The sequence below is a fragment of the Mauremys mutica genome, chromosome 6, assembly GCF_020497125.1.
Source record: "Mauremys mutica isolate MM-2020 ecotype Southern chromosome 6, ASM2049712v1, whole genome shotgun sequence".
NCBI lineage: Eukaryota > Metazoa > Chordata > Testudines > Geoemydidae > Mauremys > Mauremys mutica.
Genome location: NC_059077.1, coordinates 106,899,888 through 106,912,516, shown reverse-complemented (window position 1 = coordinate 106,912,516; position 12,629 = coordinate 106,899,888). Strand labels below are relative to the sequence as shown.

Below are 12,629 nucleotides of genomic sequence, written 5' to 3'. Positions count from 1 at the left end.
CAGGTTGGCAGGTTGTCTGTGGGCGAGGACTGGCCTGCCACCCAAGGCTTGTGAAAGTGTGGGATCATTGTCCAGGATGGGTTGTAGATCCCTGATGATGCGTTGGAGGGGTTTTAGCTGGGGACTGTATGTGATGGCCAGTGGAGTCCTGTTGGTTTCTTTCTTGGGGTTGTCTTGCAGTTGGAGGCTTCTGGGTACACGACTGGCTCTGTTGATCCGTTTCCTTATTTCCTCGTGTGGATATTGTAGTTTTGAGAATGCTTGGTGGAGACTTTGTAGGTGTTGGTCTCTGTCTGAGGGTTAGAGCAGATGTGGTTGTACCTCAGTGCTTGGCTGTAGACAATGGATCGTGTGGTGTGCCCCGGATGGAAGCTGGAGGCATGAAGGTAGGCATAGTGGTCGGTAGGTTTTCGGTATAGGGTGGTGCTAATGTGACCATCACTTATTTGCACCGTGGTGTCTAGGAAGTGGACCTCCCGTGTAGATTGGTCCAGGCTGAGGTTAATGGTGGGGTGGAAGCTGTTGAAATCGTGGTGGAATTTTTCCAGAGTCTCCTTACCACATGGGTGACATTCTGTGTAACTGGGCACAGAGAATAGGATCAAAGAAAAACATATATTTGTTCTGGTTATACATTAGTGTATTGGAGAGAATGCAACCCAGTTGCTCATATATTTATGCTGCAAATCAATATAACATGCTAGTTTTATTCAAATGCACAAGTTAAACATTAAGATAGTTTTAAAAACCCAACAACAAAGAATGGCATACTGGACGTTTCTGTTTTTGCTTTGTTTGACTGGAACTGAGTGTCCTCTTCAAGACTCTTATCAAAGGAACGCTTGCTTTACTGAAGCTTGTACAGATGGATAACTGATATCAAAGGTTTCTGCAGCAGAGCCTACAAGTTGCCAGAAGGTCAGCGTAAAAATATATCACTCCCTGATTCTAGCAGCAACGAATGGTTATTGTTACTATGGTGCTCTAAATTCTCTCCTCATGAGAAACAGTACCTATTAAATACTTGTTCTGTAGGTAATCTGTGAAACGAAAGAGTTTGAGAAACTACTGCTTCTTACAGGCAATATAACAGAGTACATCTTTCACTCCTTTAAATTCTATTTTATTGTAAGAAAAGTGAGTAACAATAAGTGAAACATTGTATTCTACTGTTCAGTCTCTGCAGATTTAGTAATAAGAATCTGAATTGTTATAGCTATATCATTGCTAACTACCACTCTAACACGATGAAAGCTTTCATTCATTGTAAACAGTTGGGAAAGAATTTTAAAGACTAATAGCTTAATTAGTCCCCTTTTGTAGTATGCTTTTAGGATGGGAATTTCTACAGCACATGTAGAATGCGGCAGGTCTAATTGTTGTTTCATTCTGTTTGTCTTTTATATGCATTTTTCATAGTAGTTATTGGTCTTTTTTTCCACAACAGAGAGAAACTCTTGTTGACTTATCTTGACTATAATTCTTACACATGGTTTCACATGGTTGTGCACAAGAAGATTTGACATAGAATTGGAAATTGTATTTTGATGTGGGCACTGCATTTCTCTTAAATGCTTACATAAAAGAATTAGGGCCAAAAATTGACTTGAGAAATAAAAGTACCAAAACTTCCATTTTCATTTGATCTGTATGAAAATTGATTACAGTAGGTTTCATCAGCTATAACAAGAAAGCAATTTTATTACAACATCCTATCCTCATTGTGAAACACTATTATATAACATGGTCTGTGTTATGTAGCTACTGTATTTTCATAGAAATCATAGAATCATAGAACTGGAAGAGACTTTGAGAAGTCATCTAGTCCAGTCCCCTTCACTCAAGGCAGGACCCAGCTACTTTCAACTCATTATGTTAACTCTCATAACACCTTTGTATAGCATATGATGCTTAGATCCAGAGGATATTGTCACAAGTAGCAGCATAATTTTACATAATAGCAAATATAATTAGCTACATTTTATGGAACTGAAAGAAAAAGATAAACAGTTATTTAAAAAATAGACTCAACATACCTCATCCTGGAAGAATTACCTCAAAGAGAAGTACTCTTCACCTACTAGTCAAATCAAAATATTATGAATAAAATATTTGCTTTCCACTGTGTAAAGCTAAGGTACACTAGACCATACTGTGCATATATTTTATATTAACTTCTAAAACATAGTGATTCTGTCTACTGAAGGGATTTAATAGTCATGCTACAGTATCAGATAAATCCTTAAGCCAAGTTCCAGTCCTTGGTTCTCAATGATTTAAAATGGTTCCCAGGAACAATTAGTAGTCCTGCAGTTTCACATTTGAGTTCCTTCAGAACTCTTGAGTAAATACCATCAGGTCCTGGAGACTTATTACTGTTTAGTTTATCAATTTGTTCCAAAACGTCTTCTATCACACCACAATTTGGGACAGTTCCTCAGATCTGTCACCCAAAAAGAATGGCTCAGGTTTGGGAGTCTCCCTCACATCCTCGACAGTGAAGACTGATGCAAAGAATTTTAGTTTCTCCGCAATGGCTTTATCTTTGAGTGCTCCTTTTGCATCTTGATTGTCCAGTGGCCCCTCTGGTTGTTTAGCAGGCTTTCTTCTTCTGATGTATTTTTTCAAAAAAATTGCTATTACTTTTGGAGTCTTTGGCTAGCTGTTCAAATTATTTTTTGGTTATTCTAATTATATTTTTACACTTCATTTGCCAGAGTTTATGCTCTTTTCTATTTTTCTCATTAGGATTTATCTTCCATTTTTTAAAGGATGCCTTTTTGCCTCTCACTGCTTCTTTTACTTTGTTGTTTAACCACAGTGGCTCTTTTTTGGTTCTCTTACTATGTTTTTTTTAAATTGGGGTAATTAAGTTGAGCCTCTATTATGGTGTCTTTAAAAAGATTCCACGCAGTTTGCAGGGATTTTACTTTTGGTACTGTACCTTTTAATTTCTGTTTCACTAACATCCTCATTTTTGTGCCAAGATTAACAACACTCACTCTGCCCCCTCCATGGTCTGCTCACGGGCATCCTTGTGGCCTCCAGCCATCGCCTCTCTATTGGCAGGGACCCATTTCCCTCTCCCACCAAACCAGGAATTTAGACTTGCCGTCCCTCTGCAATTCACTGTTACTATCCCAGCAGGTCTGACCTCAGTCCAGACACTTGCAGTTCTGTCTTTCACAAGGGACAGTGACAGTGTTTACCAGTGACCAGGCAGCTTTCACCAAGCACATAACATTTATTTTAGGAGAAAAAGCATTATAGAGAAAACATAATAAAACAGTAAACAATCTACGTGCATGCTAAGCTTACCAAGTGTCACTCATCTTTCACAGAGAGACTTTAGTAGGTTTCCAGTATTTCAAACCCTTCCAGCAAGGGTTTGCCCTTTTTGTCACAACCTCATGTCAGTTTTGGGGTAAAATGAGGGGCCCCCATCCAGCTCAGGCTGATTCTTTATACCACAAGCCCTCTTCTTGGTCTCCCATATGTCTTGAACCTGATCTATACCAGAGTATTCAATTTATCCCAGGAAGTGGTGTATCACTGGAGTTGTTTACCTGTTCCAGGGTCTGCAGTAATTAACCTTCACTTACTTTAGTTATTATGGAAGCTCAGAAACCCTCCACCTTGGAGCTAGAATACAGTCCCTAGACCACAGATATATATTCCCTGAGCCCATAACATCTGGCATATCTCAATGTAATAGTTTTCTGAAGTTTCCACGTTTCCAATGTCTTATGTCTGACAACAAATTTGAACCAAGTTCGGTTGCAAGCCCAGAGGCCAGACTTGATGGTCAGGGAGGCTAACTCACTGCCTCCTCTTACCAGGGAAATGGAGACAGCCCTGAGTATTGCTGCATGATGCCTTAGACAAGAGTAGGGAAATGGTGGCATAACTGAGAGTTGCTGCGGCTAAGACCATAGTCCAGGGGTCGGCAACCTTTTAGAAGTGGTGTGCCGAATCTTCATTTATTCACTCTAATTTAAGGTTTCGCATGCCAGTAATACATTTTAACATTTTTAGAAGGTCTCTTTCTATAAGTCTATAATATATAACTAAACTATTGTTGTGTGTAAAGTAAATAAGGCTTTTAAAATATTTAAGAAGCTTCATTTTAAATTAAATTAAAATGCAGAGCCCCCTGGACTGGTGGCCAGGACCCAGGCAGTGTGAGTGCCACTGAAAATCAGCTCGCGTGCTGCCTTCGGCACCCGTGCCATAGGTTGCCTATCCCTGCCATAGGCAAAAGTGGAGAAACTGAAGCTGGTAAGTTCTGAAAGCATGTGATTCCTTTCAGTGGTCGGGGAAGGCCGAGATGAAGTAAAGAAGCCATGAGGCCACTCCCTGTAATAGAGGACCCCCTTTTCAGACGGTGGCCATAATGGTTGTGGACTTGACAATGGTCCCCAATACATAGCTTACAGAGAAAAGAATCTGTCCTGGGCCAGGAACAGATCCCTGGAGAAGGCATATCAAATCTGAGGGCGTCCAGTGACTGTCTTCAGGAATGAGATCAGTAGTGAGAAAGGCAATTCTGAAGTGAAAGGCAGGCACTGGTCCATCTTGGTAACTCTCAGTTCTTTAAGTCACTCAGAATATGAGATGGGCAGAATTTTAGAGCAGGTGATGGTAGTCATTGAGGAGCCCACTCAAATGCAGCTAAGCCCTTGCAACCACAGTTCATGACCAATGTTGGGTTTAATGAAAAGCAGTGATCACGTTGAACATTCATATGTATGTTGGGGAGATAGAGGAATTTAATCGACTCTACTTGAGGGCAGGCGCAGGTCCTCTTAGAATTGACCAATTAGCTACAATCATAATGTCATGGGTGCATTGGGGGCTCCGATATTGGTGGCTGTCACTATTTGGAGTGAGGAACTTGGAAATAAATAGGTTTGGTTTTGGTGTGACAACCAGGTATGGGTTCACATCCTTGACTAGTAGTTAGTATGGGGAATGTGGCTGGTATGAGCAGTTATATTACACTGGTTTTTTTTTTGTTTGTCAAACTTTTCTTTGCATGATAATGTAGATAATGGCCTCATTGATGCTCTGGCTCCATTTCAGGACAGCAGATTCCAGGAGCTAACACTGTTTGACAGCCAAGCCCTGTAGGTGATGGTTTGTGGAGCCATGATTCAGAATGGATGAAAACCCCAGAGTCCCAAGGGCAATCATGGTTTACAAAGCTGCAGTTGTTAGGTTTATTTAATTTAGAGTTCACGTAGGTCTCTTTTGTTGTTTGTACCGTCACTGAGCCTTGGGTGGTGTGATACGGAGTGTCTGTGACGTATCATGGACTAGCTTCATCTGCAATAGTGGGTTTCCTGTTTGGCCTGGTTTGTTGCATAGTGGCAGGATTTACTGGCTCATGTAGAGGACTCTTACTAAGCAAGCTCTTGGAGGTATGGTCATGAACTGAGGGTTGCAAAGATGATAACAGGTATACCATCCCCCTGTGAAATTTGCTGGGTTATCGAAGGCTTTACCTATGGAGTGAAGTTGTGGGATGGAGGCATTTCTATTTAAAATTGCATTTGTCAAGTCCTTGTTTGTGCTTTCAGGTTCAGTGAAATAGTGCTACAGGTGGCAGGGGCCACCTCCTGGCATGTTTTATATTGGCAGAGGTACCATTTTAACAATCAGCAATAGACTTGAAATTAAGGTATTCAGAAACTGATCAGACTAGAAAAGAGACCATGGTAGAGCTAAGGGAATGCTCAGCTGAATGGGTATGTCTGGTAAAAGCCGCAAACAGTTTTTGTTGAAACCGCATGTATGTGGGAGCCAGGCCCACCTAGTTGTACATGGGGATGGTAGCTACTTGACCAGCTACCAGTTTGTTGTGGTAATGAGGAATGCGTTAGCCTACTTGGGTCTCAGTCTGGCAAATTTTGCACACATTCTTTGCACAAATTTTGTTGAGGCAGCAACACCAACAGCATTGGAGGGTTTTTTTTTACTTCTCAGGGATCCAGGCACTCTTACAAGACCTGTGTTCACCCTGCTGATGGGTTACTGGGCAGGCAAAAGTGTGAGAACTAACCCTATCTGTGATTGCTGGGGACATCGGAAAAGGGTTGCTGTCTGGATCTGCGGCTTTTGTACAGCATTGGGCCTACAAGCAGGCAGCCAGGTCAGCAGGGGAATCACAACTGAACTTCAGGGTTGAGGTTCTTTACCTTCAATGATATGGCAGAGATGACATGTTATGGAATCAGCTCATGTCTCTTCTCTGCTCACTGAAATGCAAACTACAGCCACCTTGTGCACTTCTCAGATACAGGGTCTGACATTGCCTAAGGGATCTTAGGGATTGCATTTGTCAGGAAATAGATACTAGGCACTTTGGACTGTGTGTGCGTGCAGACAATGAAGCTAATTGCTGGTTCTCCCAGTGGCTGGTATCCATTGTAGATGAAAGCTAAAAAGGGCCAGCTCCCAGGTAGAAATGAGATCCAGGATTTTACTGATGGACTTTGTGCCTGTAAGGAGAAGGGGAGACCTCAAGTCTTTTCAGACTGAGGTCCCTCTTGGTACCTTCTACCTTCCTGGTGGTGGGTAGGGCAAGAGAATTCAGAAATGAGTCTAGTCCTGGGAGCAGGCTGAAGAAGGTATACCTCAAGTAATGGTTATATGGTGGGAGCTGTATAAGCCCATAGTGGACCCAGTTAAATGCCAGGTATGTAAGAGGAGGTGTATAGTGCCTGCCCCATTGTTCAATTAATAAAGTTGTGGTCTGCCACTTAAATCCACTGCTGTATCTGTCTTTCAGTTGTGCACGTTCAGATCAATGGGACTATTCACATTCTTAAAATAATGCACATCCTTAAGTGACTTGCTGACATTGGGTCTAAGACCTCAGTTATGGAAGGTATGTAAGCACATGTCTGTCTAAGCACATGAATAATCCCATTGTCTTAAATGGGACTACACATTTGCTTGCAGTTTGGCCCATGCTTAATCACCTTTCTGAATCAGAGCCTAAAAGAGGAGGAACGTACGGCTTAGTCAGGCAAAACCAGTCAAAATATTTAGTCTTTGCCAATATTCATCGTGTTTGTTATTCAGAAATGGCATCCTTTGCAAACAAACAAAAAAGAAAAGATATCTCAAGTAGGCAGTTTTCTCCATTACAAATACATTTCACAGTCTGTTATACCAATTTAATAAAGTGGATAAAACAGTTTTCTTTCAACTCACTGCTATCAAACACCTTGTGGCCACTAATAAATGTTTCCTTCAAGCTGTTTTCTTTATACTAGTAGAACTAATAATAAAACCAATAATAATAATACCAAAGGATCATGAAGGAGGTCTATTCTCATAATCATTTTGATTGCCATGATGATCTTTGCTTGTAATCCCATATAAGAAGCCAATTATACTATATGTGGATATGGGATTCCTTTCACTACTCCTGCTACAACATTTGCCATCACCAACATGAACTATTCTTTTAATTTTATTGGGCGTAAATTACCATTGATATAACAGGTTATCTTCAGAGTCTGGTATGTTGCACAGGCAGCAGCTAATAAAATTCTCTCACTTTTCTATCAATATGTTTCAATCCTGACCAGGAGTCCCCATGCTTATTCAGTTCATTGTTCTCCGTTGAAGTACCTAACAAGGGTGCCAGTTTGTGGGAGTGGGAGAGTGATAGTTTTTTGTGGTATGGACACTTGTCTGGTAGGGCATGGGCTGAACATAGCCCATTTCACATACGCCAAAGAATACCCATCAGATGGTAACATCAGACAGTAACATCAGACGATTTTCTATTTTTGTCAGTTTATAAAAAAAGATAATTTTTAATTTTTATTCCACATGAAAATATTTTTTACCTTTAAAAATATGATGAATTTTTTCTAAGTTTCTTGTGAAGGGTGAACATGACACCCTTGGTATTTTGGTGGGAAGCTGCATGTTCTATGATCTCTATCCCAACGGAGCTCTTCAACAGAATGACATTCAAGTTAGCTTCAGAGAGAGATGCTCTCATTCACTCTTCCGTCTTGGAAGCAGGAAGCCATGTAACTGTCAACTATAAGTAAGTTGGATGGGAAATGAGGAAAGAACACTTTAAAAACCCCAAACCTGCCAGATTATTTATCAAAGCAACATATTTCTTTCTTGGCACATTTTGGGGAAAATAAATAGAAATGCTTTGCAGCATATGCTTTGCTTTCACTGTCTAATATGATGCTTTCAAATGTTTCTAGCCTCCAGTATCTAGAAGCTTAAATCTTCCAGATTTCCCAGCAAATGATGAAGGCTTGAATTAGCATGTTGATAATGCTGCAAATATTAAAATTCAGCTGTTGTCTCATTTTAGATAGTGATAAACTTTTTTACTTTTACACAGATGTAATGCACTTCAGTAGTAGTAAAAACAGCATCAAATATTCAAAGATTACTAAAAGGAAGATTTTTTGTACCTCATTTAGGCATAATTTATTATGAAACTTTTCTTTTAGAACATTATCATCCTATCACTGGATATTTTTTCTTGATGGATTTTTTACTTCAATAAATCAATGCTGATTTAAATATTGGCCCTTTGCCAAATTGCTTGAAGACTTGATGCCTAACAGCAAAGACAGTAATCTTTTTCCTTAAGCAACCATTTGTCATCCCTGCATAGCAGTGTAGCTTGCATTCAAAGGGATTTTGTGTGTAAACGAGGGGAAAATTTAGTGTTACTTGTCCTTATGTAATGAATCTAGCTCTTAATGATGAAGGATATTCCAAGTGGACAGTCTTTTGCACCTATCCAATATCCAGAAGCACTATCAGTGCTTTTTTGTAACTATTTCAGTGTTATTGATCAGTGACTCTCTTTGAATGAGGTAAGCTGGTCACAGTATAATAAGAGCTTTGTACAAAAATAATACAGTGCTCACCCAGGAAAAAGAAAAATCACATCAGATAATTATATTTCTATGCATCAAACATCATGAAGTGCTGTCACTCTAGCACTTTTGATGCAATTGTGACCTCGGGAGCTCCTCCTTTTAATAGTCTGATTTTCTCCTCTGTATATTGTCTCCACTAAATGGGGAGAATTATTAATAGCATCACGGGGCAGGTATTTGGGTGTTGTACAGCAGCACTTTCTATACAGAAGTAGGAAATTCAGTTAAACTGCAAACTTTAAAAATAGCTATTAAGGAAATTGTACTTTTAAATGTGTAAGGATTGTTCATTTTTGGGAGGTTTCAGAAAATAATTTAACTAAAACTGAGAACGACCAATTTAAAAAACATATATGCTTAAAAGAAGTTTCCCTGAAATAATGCATTTAATATAACCTGTACTTCCCTGTCCTCCTTATATAAGTTACTGTGAAACTGGAATCATGCCTCTCCAGCAGAAGAGTCATACAGAAGCAGCTGCAATGACTGCATCCCAGTGTATGAGGGAAATGAGAGACTGTGTTGCCTAGTAGATTGTGCACTGCACTGGGATTTAGGAATCTTAGGTTCTAATCCCAGCTCTGCCTCTGACCTTCTGTGTTACCTTGGGCAAGTCACTTTACCTCTCCATATCTCAGTTTCTCCATCTCTTTTGTAAAGTGCTTTGAGATCTGCGGCTGAAAAGCATTATATAAGATCTTAGTGTTAATATATATCAGTGTTACGTGTGGAATAACGCTGTGGTACTAGTAATGAGAACTAGTATAATGGAAGTGTGGGGTTAGACATGCCTCTTCTACTCTTTTGAGAGCAGCGCTGAATCCTTGCATTGTGAGGTGCCATGATTCTAGTCATACGCTTTCTTCTGATTCAAATTGTGTTAAAAATTCCATCGGAAAATGTAGCAGAGCATAATGTAAATTCAGAAATCTTTCCTGGAGTTGTTTACTTGAGACAAAAATTAGTATGACATTTATCATGCTAGCAGTCTTCAAAAGATCCAAGGAATTGCATTAAAAGATAACATCCCTGAGTCATAACAACTTCAAGTCTTGAAATATCACATAATTTCCACATTCTGGATCTGGGATCTGGTCAGTAAGAGAATTTTTCCTTTGAGTTAGGCTTTGGTTGATCTACCTTAAACAAAAAGTATTGGCAAAAACATTTTCTTCATGGGAGGTGAATTTCTACAAAACCAGTTTTGAAGTTGCTTTTTCATGTTTGCAGCAATTTGCCAGTTGGATATAAATGTCTGATATCAGTGCAGTTCTGGCTGCTGCCTGAAGTAGTTTCCTGTTCGGCTTTTTTCTGTTACGCTGGATGTGTGTTTTGAAAGTATTGAAAGGAAAGCAGGACGTTTTATTACATTTGTGATCCCCTTTTCCATTATAGAACTTATTATTTTCAAGGAAAAGAAGGATGGGGTAGAAGTGGCAGGTGGATGCCTGCAGTACACAAAGCCTGTGTGCCTATTTAGCAGTCAGTAACAAGCAAATTTAATTCCATCTGTGGTTAGATATCCTGTTCAGTTAAAAAGGCATGATAATACAAATCATAGAGGACGAGAAGGTCAGGCCATACGTTGTTTTGTTTTCATTCTTTCATTCACCTGAAAGGTTACATTAGCTACATGGCTTTGTTTCGCTTACCAGTTGAGACATTTTATTAGATATAACATTAGACATTTCATGGTTTTTTTCAATTTTGGAGAATCAATTTTTTAGCTAAAAAACTTTTTCTTAGCATGAATGGTTTATGTGCTGCAGGCTTGTTGATTCACATATTATAGTCTCCTAATATAAAGATTTTTTGAGCTTCAGGTACAGTAAATTTGCTTTGAAGCTATTTTAGTATCTGTTATTTTAAGTGAGAGGATTTTACTTGAAAATTCAGTACTATTTATTTATTTTGGTGTGTTTAAAATATGCCAGTTCAGTTCTCTATGGGCACATAGAGACTTTATCAAGAAAAGTAATACCTTAAACAATTTGGGCCAATGACCAAACTAAAGTTATTGGGTTTGATAGAGGAATTACGGGGTAAAATGCCATGGCCTTTGTTATACAGGAGGTCAGACTAGTTACGATAACACTCCTTTCGGGCCTTAAAATGTAAGGGTATGTCTACACAGCAAAAGCTGTACATGGGCTAGTCTACTTGAATTAATTTGAATTCAGCTAATGCAGGTAACAGTAGCAGTGAAGACAGCACAGCATGAGCTTTAGTGTGGGCTCAGTGGCCTGAGAACATAGCATCCATGCTGAGCTTGTACTACATGGGCTGAAGCCCATGCTCTGCTGTCTTCACTCCTATTGTTGCCCATGCTAGCTTGATTCAAACTAGCTCAGGTAGGCTAGCCTGTGCACAACTTCTGTTGTGTAGACACACTCTAAGAATCTAAAAACTGCTCTCCACTCTTTTCAAAACAAGCATTTTCATACGTGTCACTCAATCCTTCCCAATTGTGTAAAAGCTTGGGAGTATAGGTAGATCTTGCAGCAAGAAAAAAGTGATATGGTCTTTTTCTGCCTTCCCTAAGGAGCTGATATTTGTGTTGAAAAGGAGTGGTGATAGAACAGAATGCTGTAATATATCTCCCCTCCTCTTCCCCCCCCCAGCTAAAAACCCTTGTGACAGATGAGCAACTGCTCAAAACTACTCGTTGAGTCTCCTCAGAGAGAGAGAACAATGGAACCATTCAAGGGTAATCCAGTCTGTCTATTGGGTTCAACAGTACCCTCGTGTTTAATAATAACAAAGGCAGATGATAGACCTAAAAGAAACAGCATAGACGCTTGCTTTTTGTTTGTTATTAGTAGGAGTTCATCAACCAATGAAATTTCCATACTATGTATATGCTAAATGGACTATCCTCACAGAACCATGAGGAATCCAGGCATGGCTGTAGTTGTTCAGGTAATATTTTCTGTGTGACCATTCCTCCCAAAAAAGGAGTTTCATATTCAAGGCTTTTTCTACTACAAACTACAGCAAATCATTTAGTTTGTCACATGCAGTATATGTTTCTGATTTCTCCCCCAGTGCACCTGCAGGAAAGACATGGTAACAATATCAATGGATATCTTTGTGAGGAAGTTTCAACCAGACAGATATCAACTGTGGAAACAAGGAAAGGATTTATATACCATTGATCACACGAAACCCACGCCTGAAACAACACCTGAGGTAAAGGCCTGGTTGCAGAGAAGAAGGAAAACAAAGAAACCTCCCAAATGGTAATTAGAGTTGTTCACCTTCCATTTAATTAAAGTTAAATATGTTGTATATTTCCATTTTTTTTCAATGCCCTTTTCTCTGACATTCCATTAGAGTTGTTCATTTATTCTAGTCACAGCTAATTTAGCTCTTCTTATAATTTAACCATGAGCTTGAGGCCAAGAAAGTCATAATTCATAGTGATTGTTTAAATGAAAAATACATTCATTTTGCAACATGTAAGGAAAATGCATAGCTGAAGTTTATGCACATGGAGAGGTGGCCATTGCTTCTAAAGCAATATTTAAATCTTTTCCTTTGGTGAGGGTGTGTTTACTAGCACTTACATTGTGTGTAACATCATCTCCAACCAGGAGATCAGGAAAACATCTGTAGGGAGTGGGCTAAATGCTATTCATTAGTTAGAAAAGAGGGGTATAAAACAGGTGCAGAATTGTAGCAGCTGTGCACAATCTC

At 39.4% G+C, this 12,629-nt stretch overlaps 1 protein-coding gene across 7 annotated transcripts in view; it reads left to right on the top strand.

Annotated features, from left to right (window-relative positions):
- Positions 1-12,629, top strand: part of KDM4C (lysine demethylase 4C) — a 420,715-nt gene that overhangs the window by 213,413 nt on the left and 194,673 nt on the right. For all 7 annotated transcript variants that reach the window (XM_045021569.1, XM_045021570.1, XM_045021571.1 and 4 more), the window contains one exon: positions 11,979-12,172. In XM_045021569.1, coding sequence (XP_044877504.1) covers positions 11,979-12,172 — 194 coding nt within the window. The remainder of the gene's footprint in view (positions 1-11,978; positions 12,173-12,629) is intronic.